The sequence below is a fragment of the Rhinolophus ferrumequinum genome (assembly GCF_004115265.2).
Source record: "Rhinolophus ferrumequinum isolate MPI-CBG mRhiFer1 chromosome 5 unlocalized genomic scaffold, mRhiFer1_v1.p scaffold_110_arrow_ctg1, whole genome shotgun sequence".
NCBI classification, from domain to species: Eukaryota; Metazoa; Chordata; class Mammalia; order Chiroptera; family Rhinolophidae; genus Rhinolophus; species Rhinolophus ferrumequinum.
In genome coordinates, this window is record NW_022680355.1 from 3,785,655 (window position 1) to 3,806,386 (window position 20,732).

At 36.0% G+C, this 20,732-nt stretch overlaps 1 protein-coding gene across 1 annotated transcript in view; it reads left to right on the plus strand.

Annotated features, from left to right (window-relative positions):
• Positions 1-20,732, plus strand: part of MRC1 (mannose receptor C-type 1) — a 78,901-nt gene that overhangs the window by 49,951 nt on the left and 8,218 nt on the right. The window contains exons 15-25 of the mRNA XM_033100789.1: positions 1,082-1,226; positions 2,762-2,803; positions 4,080-4,243; positions 5,264-5,331; positions 6,661-6,761; positions 7,462-7,604; positions 8,009-8,123; positions 11,121-11,287; positions 13,752-13,854; positions 16,985-17,217; positions 20,162-20,327. Coding sequence (XP_032956680.1) covers positions 1,082-1,226; positions 2,762-2,803; positions 4,080-4,243; positions 5,264-5,331; positions 6,661-6,761; positions 7,462-7,604; positions 8,009-8,123; positions 11,121-11,287; positions 13,752-13,854; positions 16,985-17,217; positions 20,162-20,327 — 1,447 coding nt within the window. The remainder of the gene's footprint in view (positions 1-1,081; positions 1,227-2,761; positions 2,804-4,079; positions 4,244-5,263; positions 5,332-6,660; positions 6,762-7,461; positions 7,605-8,008; positions 8,124-11,120; positions 11,288-13,751; positions 13,855-16,984; positions 17,218-20,161; positions 20,328-20,732) is intronic.

Below are 20,732 nucleotides of genomic sequence, written 5' to 3' on the forward strand. Positions count from 1 at the left end.
GGTAAGAAAGGTTATCATCATAGCTAGAGACCTTTTTCTATGGAAAATAAATTCTATTTGAGGATCATTATTTTGCCTCTGCCCTAGTAGAGTTCTCCTAGTCATGCAAGGTGTAACCATGTTGACTAGATTAAAAAAAAAAAAAAATGGGGAACTCATTCCACTAGTTTTTATATATTAAATCTTTATTCTGTCATGTAAAATTGATATGCAAGTAGTTAAACTTTTAAAAAATTGAGTATTTTATAATCAGAAGATCTGGAAACAAATTTTGATATTTCATGAATAACCATTAGGCTTTGTCAGACTTCTCCATTCTCAGAAATGGAGAAGTGAGAGACTAAGCACTTGCCGTCAATGTTTAGTACACTAGTTACCACAGGAAGTGATTTCAGTTCTATCTCCTCTTATAACACAGCAGCAACTTTTCAAGGAACTTGGGTAAGGTGATATATTTGATGGCTCTATTGACATTTACATTTTATATATTATATTTCTGGAAAATAAATCATAATGCTTAGTCTAAAACCCTATGGGCTATGATTCCATGCTGAAAATTCCATAGGGGACCTAAACCCAGGCTTTCGTCTATTTCTACTGTTCATTTTAGTAAAATTTGGTAGTTTTTGTTAACAACATGTTATAGGCCTGTTTCTTTTGTAAAAAGAACTAATGAATTTCTTTGTGCTAACCATCTAATAAAGAGAAAGTTTCCAACATCACACATATTATCCCTTAAGAACAAGTTATAAATGTACGAACTCCTAATACTGAGAAGTGGAGCTCTTTGTCTGATTTTTCCTATATATAAATAACACTTTTGTGGCCCATTCTATTTAATGAGAGTAAAGGAAATTTTATAATAACCAGTAGCATACTCTATTCAACTTCAAAAGTTTCCATGTAATGAAACCTATGTCTTCCCCACTCGTGTTTCTAAATCTTTCTTTCAAAGCCAAGCTTTGAAAAATAAAAGTAAATAGATTACAAAATGTAAATATATCTTTTCTGTTTGGATAGATGATTGACATTGGCTTGATATAAATTGTTAAGTGATCGCAATGTAATGTTTCTAACACAGGTTTCATATGAAAATTGGGCTTATGGAGAACCTAATAATTATGGAAATACTGAATTCTGTGGAGATTTGAAAGGTGATCCTGGTATGTCCTGGAATGATATTAACTGTGAACATCTTAAGAACTGGATTTGCCAGATAAAAAAAGGTATGATAACCTGTTTTCTCTTTTATCTCAGCTTAAAGAACTGACCTCCTGACATCCCAATATCTTCTCTTCATGAGAGGAACCAAACAAACAAAAATAACAAAACAAGGGAACTGGCAGGGACCATCATTTCACAGGATAACAATGAAGTCACTGAGCACAGATAAATGTTCCAAAGGAACGGAGGATCAAAAGGCCACCGAGAATCCTAGACCAAAATCACGTCCTCCGAAATAGTTCCCATAGGCTGTGATTTCTGACTCGGTCCTACAGGGATGGGAGTGGGTGTTCTACTCTGTGAGCAGAGTATTGAATATGCTATTTCTTTTTTGGAATTTTCACGTTCTGACCTCCGTTAGGTGACACCTTCCCTAAGTCTGAATTTCTTATATATTGATTTGTCAAAGAAATGTTCAACACAAAGAACAACCACCGTCTTGAGGTCCCTGATAGTATTTGGACCCACCACGTTATGATGGTCAAAATGTATCAGTGTATGCTATCAGTCATGATCTTGACTCAGAAAGTTCCACATTTCCAAGTCGGAGAGTGAGGTCAGAAGATTCAGGATCTTATGTTAAAATAAACAAACCAACAGACCCACCCTTGAACCAAAATATACATCAGCTTTCTCATTTGTAAACAGATAGATGGAACTACATTGCCCTCTGCTGTCAGGAAGCCTTGGCTACTGTCCCAACTTGACTTGCTAGAGACACTGTTGCTGACTGCTTATTTTCCTTACTCCTGCTTAGATTAGTGCTTTCAAATTTTCAGAATGGAGGAATAAATAGTGGCCAGTTTTTCTTTAAAAATTCTAGCTACCAATGATTAGTTTCCTTATATATTATTAGTAGCTCTGTCCTTACGGCTGTTGAATACACTAAACCAAAAGCTCGGTAATCCGAGTCCTTTTATCAGATTCCAACAAAGTTCAGAAAGATCAATAACTACTTGGAAAGAAAAATATTTCATTTAACTTTTAGTGAAACATACATTTAATAAAAATATCCTTTGAAGAAAAATATATTTTATAAATAAAAAGTTGATATTTAATGGTTTCAAATAATGATATTGTAAGTAATTTCACAGCTAATTATAAGATGTGTTAACATCCATTGAGCACCTTCTAAATGTAATAACTCACATATTTTACCCCACCTATTTACACGTATTACTAACTTCTTTTTGCAGTTGACAAGATTAAGGGTAAGCATTTTAAACCCAGGTCTGTCTCCAAAACTCGTGTTCTATTTTTTTTTCCCTTTAGATGACACTACTTGAACCTGAAAACTCTCTTGCGATTTCTGGTGGCTATTATTATAACTACTTTGTTTATCTCTTAACTCTTAATTTTGTTTTCCTTCATTCTTCTCTACAGCATGATAGGAGAATTGGAGAGTGGAAGAGAGGGAGGAGGAAAAAAAGAGCAATTAAATTTTTAACTATATCAACTCATGAAAATAGTGAAACCAGAAGGATATGTAATAGCAGAAGTACAGCACACTTTATAATAATTTTCTTTTGTTTTTCAGGACAAACACCAAATCCTGAGCCCACACCAGCTCCTGAAGACAGTAGGTGTTTTCTTATTTTCTGATATCCATATTGATATTTTCCCCCTCTTTCCTCTCACAATGAAAAACATATTTACCCTACGAAGGTGAAGAGGAGAGGTTCTTAATATCTTTGGGAATCTCATGCAAATTTGGATCTTTCTCTCTAGACAGGTACTCATGCACACAAACATAAGGCATTGTTAGTACAATTTCTCAAGGACTCATGAATCAAATCCAAAGACACATGTTTCTTCTTTAGCACATGTATTAGTTTCCTATGCTGCTGTAACAGATTACCACAAACTTGGTGGCTTAAAGCCACATTCATCGGTTTCCTTGCCTTTTCCAGCTTGTAGAGTTGTATTCCTTGCCTTTATTGTTTCATGGCCCCTTCATCCATCTTCAGAACCAGAAATGTGTCATCTTGCTTCATTTGTCACATGGCTTTCTTCTTCTATAGTCAAATATCCCTCAGCCTCTCTCTATCAGGATACTTGTGATTACATCTAGGTCCCATCTAGATAATCTAAAATATTCTTTCCATCTCAGGATCTTTAACTTAATCACATCTACCAAGTCCCTTTTTCTGTGTGAGGCAATATTCACAGATTCCAGGTATTAGGGTCTGGACATCTTTGGGGTCTCTTATTCAAGCCACTAATAGCACAGATGGTTTGGCAAGAGCCTTCGGTGCCCTCCTGGTACCATGTTTCCCTGAAAATAAGACCTAACCAGAAAATAAGTCCTAGCATCTTTTTCAGGATGACATCCCCTGGACATAAGCCCTAATGAGTCGTTTGGAGCAAACCTTAATATAAGACCCAGTCTTATTTCCGGGAAAACACGGTATATGAATTCCTTGGTTCTCCAGTTATATACTGAAACACCCAAGTCCATCTTTACAAGTTCTTTGTTATATTGAGATGAAAACTGCTTTCTCAAGCTTCTACCTCTTGAACCTAGATCATCATGAGTGCATGGATGTAAATCCTTCCATTTATGTGATCCTTCTGATGAAACTATTGTTGGGAGTTTGTTTACCCAATAATGATGCATAGAACTTAGATGAGAAGAGAGAGTAGCTAGTTTTTACAGAGTTGAAGGAAAGTAGATATTTGGCTTTAGGTAATGAGCCTGTATCTGTCAGAAACATCCTGCTTATTCTGGGATCTCAAAGTTGCAGATACCTCTGTTATAGCTACTCTTCTGCCCTTTTCACTTTTGTGTGCCATGCATACCAGATGCTTGACTTCACCAAAATAAAACTCATTGCCTTTGTTCATGAATTTTTCAGATCCACCAGTCACTGAAGATGGTTGGGTTATTTACAAAGACTACCAGTATTATTTTAGCAAAGAAAAGGAAACCATGGACAATGCACGAGAATTTTGCAAGAAGAATTTTGGTGATCTTGTTTCTATTAAAAGTGAAAGTGAAAAGAAGTTTCTATGGAAATATGTAAGAAAATGATTAATTTAAGAATGGAATAATGACATGGGATAAGCAAAGATAATGCCTACAATTGGTGCCCCAGGGTGAAATTTTAAAGTATGTGCTGAATTTGAACCTGTTAAGGTCAGGGGACAGAAGTGAATACCAGAGGAGGGGGTGTGGCATTGGCCATAATAGAAGTGAATGACCTGATTGTTTGACTATTCAGTGTAGAATCGCAGAACCCAGAGACACTTTTTTAGCTTGGCCTTTGTGGGATCCATATTTCATGGCTTTGAATTCACTAATTTGATTTTCAAAGGTTACAATTCCTAATCAGTTGTTTATATCAATGGTTTGTGTACATTGCAGGTTGATTATTCATTTAAAAATCTGTCTTAGTTGGACCAACTTGTTGGTTGATAGATAGTACAGCTTGATTTTTCATATAAAAATCTTTCTTGGTTGTACCCAAATTGTCAGCTAACAGTAAAGGTATAATTAACTTTTTCCAAGAGTGCTTGCTTGGCTCAATCTTTCTCTTTAAAAATCCTCATCAAAAAGGAGGCAAGAGGGAGAGCAGAAGAAACAAGCTGAACAGTAATGAAAAGAATAGAAATCCATTTGATTACAAAAGTATTAGAGTGTAGTCTGACTTTCTTAATCTTTGTGCATATATCTTGGTTTGAAATTCCCAGGATATTTCCTAATATTGCACAAAAATATACATGGATGAAGAAGTGTTTCCTCAGATGGATAATCTCAAATAGCTACTTTGTTTTAAAGAGTGACTTCAACAAACTACTGTGCAGGCATTTGATAGTATAGAGAAGGCCTTAAGGTATTTGCTTTATAAATGCAGTTTGTTTTATAGTGTGCAGATTTTTCTTTTTATTTCTATGAAAAACATAACTTTGAATATATACAACACAATTTCTGCATGAATTTCTCCTTAGAAAAAGTCCCACAGGCTGCCTCATTAATATGTAGTTTTTATTTAAGAATTTGCTTATTATATAAAGTAAAACTCAAATCTCCATGTTTTAGGTAAACAAGAATGACGCACAACCAGCCTATTTTATTGGCTTATTGATCAGCTTGGATAAAAAGTTTATGTAAGTAAATCAAATTAAAACAACTTTGCTTAGGATAGTGATCTGATGATAAACACCGAAGTTACTTCGAGGCTTTTCTTTGGCTGAATGCAGTTTCAAAAATCTTCCGGGATTCTCAATCTAAAAGTCTTCCTTAAAAATACCAAAAACAAATTTAAAATAATCCTATTAAATCTTTTCAGCATTCTAAATCTCCAATAACTCAAAATCTGATTTAATCTTGCAAAATTTCACCTGTCTTTGTTTTGGCATATTATCACCTATTACTAAATCATTGTCTATGAAGATGTATTATATAGATAGGAATACTGAATTGATTTCAAAAATTATGATTTCTACTTGGACTCCTTGGTGCCCAGAACCAAAGATTCCTTGTACGTCACCCCACTCACTGCTTTAATAGCACAATTTTGAAAAACTCTTTTGACTGCATGAAATGCTATCCCTTCAAAGGAATGACTGTACTGTTTTCCATTAGATACAGGAGCCAGGAAAAGCTATGGGAGAGAGGACGTTAGTACATTTGGGGGGTTTCTTTCCTTGTTCATTAATACACACGTTCCCCTAAGTTGAAAGAGAAGATATGTCTTCCAGCCTCATCCACAGATGTTTTTTGGGCACATGTGTTCTCTGGGACTGTGGCTGCCATTTCTGAGCAATAGAGACCTAAACTCACACTCGTTATTTTTCAAGATCAGAAATATTTCAGGCTCCTTTGAACGAGTACCTGTTTTAATCCTCTCTAAAATGAGAGATCTCTTAGTCCTTTTCCAGTTGTCTCTGAATTTCTGTAATTTGTGAAAATAAGCGTTGGTCCACATCAGTTGGGAAAAACCAGAGTAAACCTGAAATTTGGAGAATGGGCCTCACGAGAAACTCCGTATTTCAGCCTCTCTATGGGTGGTTGTAGTTTGTGGGAATCATGCCTAAGACGTACTATGGAAGACTTTTGCTCTGGCCCACTTCCGGAGTAACTGGGGTCTCTCTGTTTCTTCACCCACCTGAAGACTACAGGCAGCTTCTTGCAAGGATGAAAAAGAAGGCAGACTAGCCAAGGAATCAGGTTGCTACAGAGAAGCACAATGCACGGGAAATACCAACCATCTTTGGGTTTTCCTGCTAGTCTCTCTAGAATCCCTCCTCTCTAGAGCCTCACTCTAGAACCTCCTCTCTAGAAACTTTCTAGAACCCTCTCTCTAGGATCTTCTCTTCTGTTAGCTTAGGATCTGGGCTCCCTTCCTCTTAACTGACTTGCCTGTTCCTGCCACTTGGCTGTAGCCATCAGCTAATAATTGCAATGTTGCTAAATGTCTGGGTTTTCTTTTCCAGTTGGATGGATGAAAGCAAGGTGGATTATGTGGCTTGGGCCCCAGGTGAACCCAATTTTGCAAATGACGATGAAAACTGTGTAGTCATGTATTCAAATTCAGGTAAACAATATACAAATATTCTTTTACTTGGCTTGTGGTATAATATGTCATTTGCTACCTCCCTAGGCTAAGAGTAACAAATTATGTCCTTAAATCAGGCAAGACAAGGAGAGAGAATAAAGGAGAAAATAATTTTAGTAGCATAACCATTCGAATTGTAAAGAGAATGGATGCTTAACATTTACCCTAATAAATGGCAAAACCAATCTTCTTACTTCTTCTCATTTTATGAAATATTTTTTCATGTTCTGATTTAAGGAAAATATCTAGAATGTTTATCTATCTCCTTTATCTCTCTCTCCATGTCTTTATCTACAAAATGAGAATAACGACAAATTATTTGTTCAGGAAATTAAACAAGATCGTACATCTAAAACACTAAGCAAATGCTTGGTATATATAAAGTTTAGGTATTATACGATTATTATCATTAGCAATTACTGGCTATTTAGATAATATATCTGCAACACCAGGAATGTGTGTGGCTCATAGGGAGCGCTCTGTAAAGTTGAACTGTTATGAGTTCAAGTGAAAGAGTGAAAGAATATTGCATAGATTTTTTGAGTCACTTGTGTAAATTCAAGTTTGATTGTAGTCTAAACCAATTTTGAGAACCCTTATAATACATAAATGCATTTTTTTAAAAAAGTGTTTTTAAACAAGCGTGCTAATCTAATTGAACTATTTTGTTCTTTGCCAGGGTTTTGGAATGACATTAACTGTGGTTATCCTAATACCTTCATTTGCCAGCGCCATAACAGCAGCATTAATGCCACAGCTATTCCTACCCCGGCCTCGGTCCCAGGGGGTTGTCAAGATGGTTGGCATTTTTACAATAACAAGGTAAGAAGAAAGTTAGTGGCTGTCTTGACATTGATCAACTGTCAAGGTATCTTGACAGTGACAATGCAAATCTCTCAGCTTAAAGTTTGCATTTGCTTACTTCATCACGGTAGAAAATTTTTGGCGAGAATAGGTGGAGATTCCCACGTCAAATTCTCTATGGAAATTGGGAGTATATATATAAAGATATTATCCAAATAGTTGTCTCAAGAGAGAGGAAAAATAAAAATGTTGCTAAGAAAGTTAGTGGATAATAAAACAGACTTAATTTTTTAGATCTTTATTTGGTAGTGAGGAAATTTATGTTTAGCTATAGTCTTCATAAATAATTTTGATGTCTTTCAGTAGTCTTTTTACTGTTATCTTTAGTTAATCCCTATGGTTTTTTCTTTCTTCCATCCCAGTGTTTCAAAATCTTTGGATTTGCTGAAGAAGGAAAAAGAAATTGGCAGGACGCACGACAAGCTTGCATAAAATGGAAAGGAAATCTGGTATCCATACGCAATGAAAAAGAGCAAGGTATGCAGATCGTTGTACAATCAACGATACATTTACACACATAATTTTCCTCATAAAATGGTAGGACATTGCTGACTGTAAAGGCTTTTTGGCTTTCCAGAGTAAAAAGTAGAAAGGGAAAAAAATCATACCGAGAACTATTTTACTCAGTTGTAGGTACCCTGTGGGACATTTTACCTATAAAGTGCCTTTCCATTGTCAGAACAACTCTGTGAAGCAGGTGTCATCACGCCATTTTGTGAATGGGAAAATGGTGTTTGGAGAGCCTTGAGTCAAGGAACTTCTGGTTAAATGTAGGGTTGGGAATCAAGTTGCATCTCCCAGCTTACACCCCATTGAGTTTCCACCAAACCAGTTTGCTCCCCAAGGAAGCAAAGGAATAGAGTAGTGCTAGCAATACACTGAAAAGGTGATGGTTTCCCCATTACTGCTCTTCTAATTATGTGACCACATACATTATAATGCGATAAAACTGATTTTTAAATATCAACTTTGAACAAATGGATAAAAACAGTTTGATAAAGCATAAGGGTAAGCCAGAGCTTTGAAGAAGAAAACTCGCCATAACTATGTAGCGGATTGTAAAAACTCAGTATCTTGCTGTCCAAAGAAATGTGCTTGACCACTTCTGCATGGTCTTTTTGGGCCACCTTATCTGAAATAGATATTAGGTTAAATTTGTGACTTGTCACTCTAAGGAGAATGTTGACCAGCTGTAGGCGACTCAGACAAAAGTGACTAAACTGATGAAGGGTTTAGAAATGACAGCAAGCAGCAAGTGAGGACTGTTTGAAAGGCCCTCAGGTTTCATAGCCTGGAAAAGAGAGGATGTAGACTTAGAAGGATCAACCTCTATGGCTTCTGAAGAAAGATCTAGAACCCACGAGTGGCACTTACAGGGAAATAGATTTAAGCTGAAACTGATGAGGTCATTCTAGCAATTGTAATCGATTGGATGGGCTGCTTCATGAGTTTTCTAAGGGGCTGTGAAAATGCTTAAATTGGATGGAAGGTACTCAAACGGATGCTATAGAGTCCCATATATTGACTAGTACCTAGTGTGGAAGATGCTCAGTGCTTGCTGTGCATGAATTGATGCAAATGTTGAAGGGGAGTGATGTGGTCTGGGTAATTTCTAAATTCCTTTTTGGTTCCAAGACTCTTTGACGTCTAAAATCATTTACCGGAAAAAAATGGTTATGGCTCAAAAATATATAAAGGAGAAAAAAAAAAGACACTAGAACCATGTATGGCGCTCTCCCAAATGTTTATTTTACTCCATCAGCACCACCGTTGCTCTCTTGGAACATATTGTACAATAAATCAACCAGGCTTTCACTGAAAACCGTCGACAAGTTCAGCAATTTGCCAGACACAGAAAGAAGAGGGTCAAACCATAGCATATCATAAAAACATTTTAAGAATCTAATATCCACATTTCTCTAACTAGTCTACCACATTTTGGGCTTAGCTACCCACAGAGAAACAGAAGAATTGAATTCCTCTCGTAACCACAAAGTACTGATTCCTGGCATAACAAAATTAGAACCTAGGTAATAGAGATGTGCAGAAGGAAACAATTTTCACATAAAATAACATTATTCCTGGCAAAACAGGTACATGCTGTTGAATTCTTTTTGTGGTTGTTTGCAGAAAAAAGTCAGTGTTGAAATATTGTTAGGTAGAGCCTTTCCACATTTAATTTGGAGTTGGGGATAGGGTAAAAGTTATGATCTTTAGGAAATAAAATAAGGCCAAAATATACATCCACCCATGTTCTCCTCTCTCTCTGAAAAATATTGGCAGACAAAAAAAAAAATTTTTTTAACCTTTAGTTAATTGAAAAATAAACAAATCTCTGAACAAGGTGGTCTTTGCATCCACCACTCTGTAGAAAAGTAAGCGTGGAGCAGCAGCCCTTCCATGAAATTGTTCACGAATAAATAGATAATTGTGCCTCTGGGGGTTTCCTCTCTATTTTGTATTTTCCATTAGTAACCCAAGTGCTTAGTCATTCGGTTTCCTGTTTACATTCAGAAGTCGTGTTCAACTATGTATGTTTAGAAATTGTTCTGTGGCGTTGTGCTTATCCTCCTCGGCATCCATAGCTGCTGGCAGGTACAGTTGCTCACACGCAAGGCCACTGCTGTGGGAGCCATGGGGATGGGTTAGCGGAGGGGGCAGGAGGCATGTGTACATTCAAGCCTTTTTTTGCTTCTGGATATTTTCCACCATCCTGTCTGCCATGGAATTGATAAGGAAGCAAGAGGCCATATTTGTTCTACAGTCTCTGAATTTCTCTAGAACTTCTAGTGATGTGACCACATAGCATCAGGGTGCCCACTGGGTCCCAGCACACTCTGTGGACAGCAGCTGACCCCTAGGAGTTGGCCGCACAGGGGAAGTCCCAGTTGGGCAGCTCTTTTGATGTGGCACTCCAAGGTGGTGATCATTTGACAGCCTAAAGCTTCTTGTTTTGACAGATAGTGTTCATTTTTCAAAACCTTTCTGGATGAAGAGCTGTATTTGCCCCCTAGTTATTCTAATCAGATGATCTTATCTATAAAATCAGGACACCTGCTAACTCATAGGATGACTGTGTGTGAATTAGAAAAATGTACCTCTTACTGCAGGGTGGTCAGTAGCCATGACGCAGATCGGGGTGTGTGAAATGGACAGTGGGCCATGAGATGGACTTTAGCGTCCCTTTTCCTAGTAAGTCCAGTGCCCTTGGGCAGGGCACGACCTGTAAAACTATCAGTCATAGCGCAGAAAAAACCTAGACTTTCATTGTGTGAAACTTTTCCAAGTCCAAAGCTGAAGCAATCATACAATATTAAGGTTAGCATGTGCTTGTGTTCAAAGTAAGTGCTTTTAAATACTGATAAAGACATTAATCGCATGCTTGGTATTTTAAGATGAACATATTTGAATATTTTCCATATTTTCAGTACTTTTCCCCAACATTAACAATTATCTTGTGAAACTTTCTTACAGCATTTCTTACCTATCAGATGAAGGACTCCACTTTTAATGCCTGGATTGGGTTGAATGATATCAATTCAGAGCACACGTTCCTTTGGACGGATGGGCGTGGGGTTCATTATACCAACTGGGGGAAAGGTTACCCTGGCGGAAGAAGGAGCAGTCTTTCTTATGAAGATGTAAATATCACTTTCAGGTCACCTCTCTGTACACTATGAGTTTGCTTCAAATCATGATCTTAGCGATTCATCTTCTGTGAAAAATCAACCAGAGTACTCTTTGATCTGATTCATTCTTACAGATTTTAACTGTTGCAGAGTGAGCCAGCCTTGACAAGGGGTACAAATTCAGTTAAGAATTCTTCAGCTTGGGGGCAGGTGGTGATGGCAGTGAGGGATAGGGAAAACCAGCTCTAGTGCGGACCTATCTTGTAGTCAAAGGTACACTGCAACCCAGAGTTATCAACTTTTTTGTGTGTCAGCTGCCCCTAAATTATTTTTTAAAATTTATTTATTTATGTATGTTTTTTTCAATTACAATTGACATTCAGTATCACTGTGTATTAGTTTCAGGTGTACAGCATAGTAGTTAGACATTTATATAATTGAAGCAATAATCCCCCTGACTAGTCTAGTACCCACCTGGTACTATAGTTATTACCATATCATTGACTATATTCCCTATGGTTTACTTTACATCCCAGTGACTATTTTGTAACTACCAATTTGCACTTCTTAATCCCTTCACCTTTATCACCCTTCCCCCCAAACCCCTTCCACCTATCACACCAATAAATCTAGTACCCATCTCACCACACATAATTATTATAATATTGTTGACTATATTCCCTATGCTGTACTTTATATCCCTGTGACTATTTTAGCTGCCCATAAGCTCTTGAAGCTGTTGTAGTATTGGGGGTATAGGTCTGGAAGCTATTACTACTTCTAAGATATCGTCATCATCATTATTAAGCTCACATTTACAGAGTGCTTACTACGTGTCAAAAACTGTGCTAAGTGCTTTAACCCGAGACAGATGATTGCTTCTTTATTTAACTACTTTTAATCTTATATCATCGAATAGTGAACTAATCAATGTTAAACCCTGTACTGAGCATTGTGAAAACACGAAGAAACATAAGATTTTGTTCTTACCTTAAAGCAGTCTTATATAAGAAAGAAGACAGTAAAGAAATCAAAGTGCTTAATTATCATCAGCTATAAAGCACTGTAGTAGTTAGGAGGAAAGAAATTTACTATGGGATGGAACAATCTCATCAGTCAACACATATCTGTGGAGCCCTTTCTGAATGGAGGGAAGGAATATGAATCAGCTAGGGGTCTTTTACTCAAGAAGTTTAAAACATAATGATCAGGGGAATTTGGTAAGAGGCGGGGGAAGGCCCTCTTAAGTGAGCAACGTGAATAAAATCTTCAAGAAAAAGGCACTAGGTAGGTTTGGTCAGGGATAGATGGCTTTGGATGTAGCAGGGGTTTTATGCAGAAAAGAAGAAGGAATAAGTTTTGAAGGTGGGAAGCAGAAAATAGATAAATTTAGATGCCTTATGAAAGAGTTTGGACTTTGTCAGATGGACAATGAAAAAAGGTTTGAGCAGGAAAATGATCTGATCAAAATGTCGTCTTTACAAGAATTAATTTGGTCGCTGTGGGCAGAGTGGATCTATTTTGGTGGTGGGTAAGTGATTTTCTGTGGAGAAATTCTTTGAATCCTTATTACATCACTGAGGGCTGAAAACTTACTGAAGAAGTTAAAGTAGAACGGAGTGAGATAGAGTTTGCTTAGATTTCAGGAGCAAGAGGTCAATTTTATGTAAAGCAAAAAAAATCTTTATAACCCAATTGTTTAGTTTTTAGAACATGAAGAAATTCAGAAACAACAGAAACAAAATCTGCAATATCACCCCTCAGAGGTAAAAAACAAACAAACAAACAAAAACCTTAATTGTTTGTTGCTTTTATCTCTAGACTTTTGTTTAGTGTGCATAAAAATATAAAGTTTATATTTCACGAAAATGGGACCAAAATACATATTGTGTTATTACAATTTTAGGACTTGAAAATGGGAAAGATTAAATAGTTTGATAAAGGGAGTGGAGAGAACTTTTCAAATGCATTTGGTAGTGGAAACATGCTTGTTGCATACATGTTTTTGGAACTAGAGCAGAGACTCTGAGCCAGGACAATGGAAGATAAAAACAGCCAGTAAGGGACATGGGGATGAGAGAATCTCTGAAACGTAGGATTGGGGGGGTTCCTAACAGTTGAGGCCCAAAGGATAATGAGGCTGGAGGCAGGGAGGCTGAGAAGAAATTAACTGTAGTGCACACTGTGTTCGCAGGTGGACTGGAGAATTAATGAAATTTCTGATAGCAAAGTTTCTCAGACAAGTCTCCGAAATGTACCCAACTCTATTTGGTTTTCAATTAAATAGCCAAAGTTCAGTGTGAGTAATGTGTTTGTAAAGTAGGGATGAATAGAACATACTGTAGGTGAGTGAGGACAATCTTAAAATTTGGAGGTTAGGGATGAGGGATGCTTTTGGCTTATTAATGAGATGATTTAAATAATTGTTGATTCACAGTTTCTCTCCCTCTCTCCATTTTGCTCCCTAAATGTACAGGCTGACTGTGTTGTTATTATTGGAGGGAAATCCAAAGAGGCAGGAAAATGGATGGATGACACCTGTGACAGTAAACGAGGCTATATATGCCAGACATCTCCTGGTAAGTTCTATCAAACCTCTCATGTCTACAAGAGCTGAGGTTTAAATTTTTTTTCTTTTTAAATGAACTCCTCAGTTTTGCTGTGAACAGGGAAGTGCTTAAAAAAATGAAGCCTGATTTTTAAAAAATGACCATTCCCTTGCATATCAACAGATTTCATTCTCCCTTGAATCCGTGTATGCTTGTGACAGACAATACGGGTGATGTTTTCTCTAATTTATTAGGAGGATGTCCTTTCATTCATTATCAGAAAGTTTTGTGCAGACTAAACTTAAAGTTGAAATTCTTTCTAATTTTGTTAGAAATTAGGGATGTTTGCTTACCTGTATCTTTTAAAAAAATGTCAGAGCAAGAATACCTCAGTTTAACTTGCATAATTCGATAAACATCTATGAGAAACATGAGCCTAAAACATCATATATGCCTCATTATTTTTTCTGTATTCTGTGTCTTAAAAAAATAGAGATTTCTGATTTGTGTTCCCTTTTTCATCTTAGGAAGCCTGAGCATAATTAAATGAAAATAAAACAGAGTATGTGGATAGTTACTGAGAGTCCAGATTATGGTTGTACACATTTTAGTTTCTAGTGAAACTGGAAAAAAAAAATCTAGCTACCACAAGAAATCAGAAATTAAGAAAATAGGTTCGAGATGAGGGTTGAAAAGGGGCTGGGTGCTTCATCCTGAGTACAGCTCTTAGAGGGTGAATGTGAGTTCAAATGTACTTGTTCTCCCAGATCCAACAGGTCTTTCTATACTTTCTGGGGACTAATGCCATCTCATGACTAATACTAGTGATGACTGAAAATCTCTTAAGATATTTGTAGATGATTGTAAAGTACTGCAGACATTCTCACTTTCTATTAATCCAAAAGCCGGTAGAGGCCATTGTCACTTTTCTCTCTACACGAGGCCCCCCAGCACCGGGATCGTAGGCCCGGTAACGCCATAGAAATGCCATCCAAGCCTTTGTTCTTGGGGCGAAGTGGGGAGGTTCCTTCTCGGAGTGCATGATGATGCACACACTTCTTTAAAATCTTTTTCTTTTTATTATAAATATAAGTGATAGAATATTTGCCACCAATAAGAAGATCTGGAAGATTTTTAATGACTTTAGGCTTAAGGAAAGGAAGGTGCACAGCATTAAAGAGAAAAAGGCAGAATATAAAATTTTATAGAATATCAATTATGCAAAAAAACCCCACTATGAACTCCCTTTAAAAGGTAAGAACAAAAAAGGACAATGGAAACGCATCAAAATAGAAAAAGTGATTATATTTGGATAGTGGGATTCAGGGTGATTTTTAGTTCCTTCATTTATTGTATTTTTCTGCATTTTCGCTCTCTACACAGTATATACCTATAGACACCATATACATTGTATTATATTATACTATATTATATTATCACAAATATGTGTGAATAAATGTGAATAAAAAACACTATTTAAAAAATACATATGTTCTTTGTTGAAATTTAGCTAATACGGAAAAACATAAAGAAGAGCAATATTACCCATAATCTAACCACTTGAAAATAACTTCTCAATGTTAGGTTATTACTTAATAATTTTTCTAAGAATGTTTTAATAAACAAGCAAATTGGATAGATAAGCTAAGTTGTCTAGTTGTATAAAACCTTGCAGCCTTCGATGAAACTTTTTTTTTTAGCTTGACCTCATTTGCCACTTTTAGTGGTCCAAAAAATTCCCAGTGATGTTTGTAAATACAAACGCAGATCTCCCCAAGCCAGGAAACGATAAGACCTGTCAACTTTCCTTTTTGAGGCTGTACCATGTTGAGGATGCTGGCCTGGGTCTCTTGGTTTTAATGATATTCTACCAACACGAGGTGGCAGCAATAGCAGAAGAAAGGGGAAACTGCCCTCACTTGCTGAATTCAAGTTGTATGCCTTACCAGCATAATCGAAAGAAAGTTTGGCATTTGTGTAGTGACAGAACAAGGCAGGGTGGATTGGGTTGGTCCGTAGAGGAATAGGCAGAGAAATGGCCAAGACAAAATCGGAAGGCAAAGATATCTAGAACCCTATGTAGATCAAGGGTCGGCAAGCGTTTTCCTGTAAAGAGACAGATCGCAAATATTTTAGGCTTTGAAGGACATACAGTCTCACTTGCAACTACTCAACTTTGCTGTGATCATGGACAATCATATCATACATAAAAACATAAGCATGGCTGTGCTCCAGGAACACTTTATTTACAGACACACATTTGAATTTCATAGAATGTTTATATGTCATGAAATATTATTGTTTGATTATTTTCCCCCAACCATTTAAAGCCATTTTTAGTTCATGGGCTACAGTAACAGACCACAGGTCAGATTTTAGCCTCTAGCTGGATTTTGCTGACATCTGTCCTGGAGCATTAGCTAAAGCATGTTAAGCTCTTTTGGGGGTGTCTTGACAGGAAGTGGCTCAGAGTATTGGTGAACCTAAAACAGTAATTAGAAACCCATGATAGTAGATGGAAGAGACAAGATTAGAAAGCCAAAATGACTCTGGCTTACAAAGGGCTCCAGCCCCTGAATCAGTATGGCTAAAATATGGGTGGCCTGGGTGAAGGGCACAGGAAATCATGAAGAAGAGTACAGCTTGATCCTGAGATCAAGGTTAAAGGAACCAGGGACTCACAGATAGAGTCAAATAGATACAAATAAGATGTAACTTAATGGACAGAGTGGAACACATAGGAGGAGGGAGAGGAAACGGTTCTTGACCTTGAAATTTGACCCAGATGGAAAAAATAAAGATTTGTAACAACAGGATGATAGATGTTCTTTAATTGATGGAGTTAAACTGTGCCCTTCCTTTCATCTAGATACTAGATCTCATTGAATTTGCAAGATTTTTTGTTTCTTTAGTTGGGAAACTTGATCATATAATTACCTTAATATTCTAAATACAGTTTGGAAATTGTTTAATTCAATCAGGCATACTGATTCAAAAGTAGAGCTTTGCTTTCAGGTGTGAAATGGCTCATGAAAATATTTTTAACACCTGATGGTTTGGATTCTGATTATTTTTATGATGTATGAAATACAGTAGTCGTGTACTAATGGCACTCAAGTAATGTTTATTGATAACGCTAATGAAAATCTTTTTATTCCAGACGCTTCCTTGCCTCATTCTCCAGCAACAGTTCCAACAGATGGTTTTAGTAAATATGGTGAAAGCAGCTATTCACTCATGAAATTAAAGTTACAATGGTATGAGGCAGAGAAACATTGCAAGATGCAGAAATCCCTTGTTGCTAGCATTCTAGATCCCTATAGTAATGCATTTGCGTGGATGCAAATGCAAACATTTAATGAACCTGTGTGGATCGGCCTGAACAGTAACTTGGTAAGATGTGGAAACATACGCAACTTGACATGATTGATACACTGTGATTGAATATGATTTTCTTCCTGTTCATTCTGTTGAACACTTGTTTTGTGTAAGAAACTGTGCCAAGGTATGTGAATGATACAAACATGAAAAAGGCCCAATATTTCAAGGATCCAATGCCTTCCAGGATCTAATAAGTTGGTGATGTATGTTAGAAATCAAATGAAGATTTTTCTGACTTGTGTTAACTCTCATATTGCTTTTTCAAAAATTTATTTTTACTTATAGTTGACATACAATATTGCGTTGTCAACTTACAGTTGACATACAATATTACGTTAGTGATTCAACTTTTATATATACCCGTAGAGTGATCACTAAAACAAGTCTAGTAGCCTCTGTCACCATACAAAGTTATTATGATATTGTTGACTCTATTTCCTATGCTGTACATTACATCCCCGTGACTTATTTTATAACTGGAAGTTTGTATTTCTTAATCCCCTTCACCTTTTCCATCCATCCCCCATCCACTGTCTCCCCTTTGGTAGCCATCAATTTATTCTCTGTATCTATACATTTGTTTCCGTTTTGTTTTGTTTGTTTGTTTTATTTGTTAGATTCCCATATAAATGAAATCATACGGTATTTGTCTTTCTCTGTCTGACTTATTTCACTTAACAAAATACTCTTTAAATCCATCCATGTTGTTGCAAATAGCAAGATTTCATTCTTTTTTTATGGCCAAGTAATATTCTGTTGTATGTATGTGCTACATCTTCTTTATCTATTCATTTATTGATAGACAACTCTCATATTGCTTTTGAATATTAAAATTAAATTCTACATCTAAACATTTATTTATTTATTAACTTATTTCTTTCTAGTGTCATGCTTACAACTATGCCATTGGAATTAAGAAAGTAGGTCAGGGGTAGATAGAGTTCCTGGGTGACGATGATATTTTTTATTTTTTTGTGACAAATCATTTTAGAGTTGCTATCAGTCCTGAAGTTGTGGAGCTTCCATGTATGTGTAAGAAATTTCATTGCAGTCATTCATTCCACGACAGAGAAAGAAAGCCTGGCAGAGAATGGGGTGGAGTCAGAGATGAGTCACAGAATTAAGAATGGTGATGGAGTTGCCCAAATATTTTTAAAGTGAGCATTCTCTGATGCCTTGTGATCCATCTATCCTCCATCCATACATCCATCCATCTAGCTAGTCAACCAGCCAACTTCATATCCTGTTTTCCCGAAAATAAGACGTAGCCATACAATCAGCTCTAATGCATCTTTTGGAGCAAAAGTTAATATAAGACCCGTTATTATATTATATTATATTACATTATATTAATTATATTATATTATATTATACCCGGTCTTATAGTAAAGTAAAAATTAATGTTTGCTCCAAAAGGCACATTAGAACTGATTGTCCGGCTATGTCTTATTTTCGGGGAAACATGGTAGTAGAAGAAACAGAGGTGTCCACAAGTAATCAAGGGATGACGCAAGAAGTGTCAATGAGAGGTATATGCAAAGTGCTACGAGAGGAGAGAAAAGGGATCATTTGTACCAGGGAAGAGAACCAAGAGGGCTTTTCAGAGAAAGTCAAACTTTATAGATAAGTCTGGGATGGTGAAACATAAGGAAGGAGTACCAAGAAGAGAAAAAGGATAGAATGGGATAACTCTGGAAGGTAGATTGGTGTCAGATTTTATAGAGCTTCTAATGTCATGATGCAGAAATAGAAATTTATGCTGCATGCAATTCACTTCCTAAGCAAGGAAGCGAATATTTAAAAGTAAGTAGCTCCTTAGTGATTTCTGTGATTAAACTTGGGCATTTTTATGTCTGTGTTGGACTGTATTTTTAGTAATTAATACTCTTGATAATTCATTCGTTTTCTTTTCATAGACATGGTTACAATTCTCTTGTGAGTTTAAAATAGGCTTTTATTTATTTTTAGAAAGATTAAATAGCTTTTCACTATACCAACATTTATAACTAAAACAGTACTATTATCTTTCTTACATCTATGGAGTTACTGATTATGTAAGAATTATTTGATTAAACGTGGTAGAATATTACAAAATTCTAACGAGATATATGCTTTTGATTTTGTCATTAAAGCTATGGTAATTGGCTTGATCAATTAAATAATGCAGTTAAAAATGGAACAATTGTTTAAAAAATCAACTTCCTCTGGTTAATGGTATATGTCATGTTTTCTTAGGCATTACCTATAAAATCTCTTTTAGGTTGTTAAAAGGATATTATTGATAAATAATATTTTCATGTTGTCTATTAATTTGTATGCAGTCATAAATTTGTTTGACTAAATTTTATAAGAAACTAAGTGTGCAAAGTGAATAAAACAGTCAGCTTTTTAAAAAATGCCATCATAATTAGTTATAGTTGAAAGACCACCTAACTGGAAGGCAAGAGACCTAAGCTCCTTTTTTTTTAACCCATGGGATCTTACCTAAGTCATTTGTCCCTGGCCTGTTTCAATACCTGAACAGTAAGATTAGAAGAGATGTGTTTCTCTCCAGGGCCCATGTGTTCAACGAAAATTACTTACTTTTGACTATTATTTCAATGATGATGAATATTTTATTCGTTTGGAAGCTAAAACCTCTGTTTTGCACTGAAAGCTTACAAATAAGAAGAGTCTCAAAAATATGATATAGGTTTTTAAGTCAGTTTTCAAATTATCTTCTACAGGCTTATGAGGATCTCCAAAAGGTAGTCCTTTTTTGGTTTTCTTTTTTGAAAGCCTGCATTTACTAAATTTGAATTGGTAGAAATTATTTATGATTTTTTTAAAGAATTCCTAAATGTTGAAGATTCTTTGTCAAATCATATGCTTAACTATATTTTTCACTCCTCACTCGGTTCTCCTGGTATTTTCTAAATGAAGCAAGGCCCCATGTTAATTGTTTTTGTTCTTGCAGACCAATGGTGAATATGTTTGGATTGATAAATGGAGGGTGAGGTACACCAACTGGGCTGCTGATGAACCCAAACTGAAATCAGCATGTGTTTATCTGGATCTTGATGGCTACTGGAAGACAGCAGATTGCAATGAAAGTTTTTATGTTCTCTGCAAAAGATCAGATGGTAAATGAATACACAAAAACGATCAAGGGACTTGATATTTCCTCGATAAGGAAATTTCTGTTGATACTATTAAACAGTCGATATTATTTCTGTCGATATTATTAGACTGTCGATATTATTAAATAACCACATGTCCTGGGGAGCTTAAGACTAAGATAAAACATATTATTTCACCTAACAAAAGACTGACTTGGTAATAAATAAATATACATAGATCAAAACAGAAGATTTTCTTCATTGCTAGAGTTTATTTGCTCTTTAGAATTTCTGAATGTTTAGTACTGAGATTATCCTCTGAATCTGTATCAGATTCTCCAGGAAATTATGATTACTTTTGATGTTGACAGCACAGCTATATCAATATAATTTTACCAGAATACATGTACATTTATCAGAGTCAGTGAT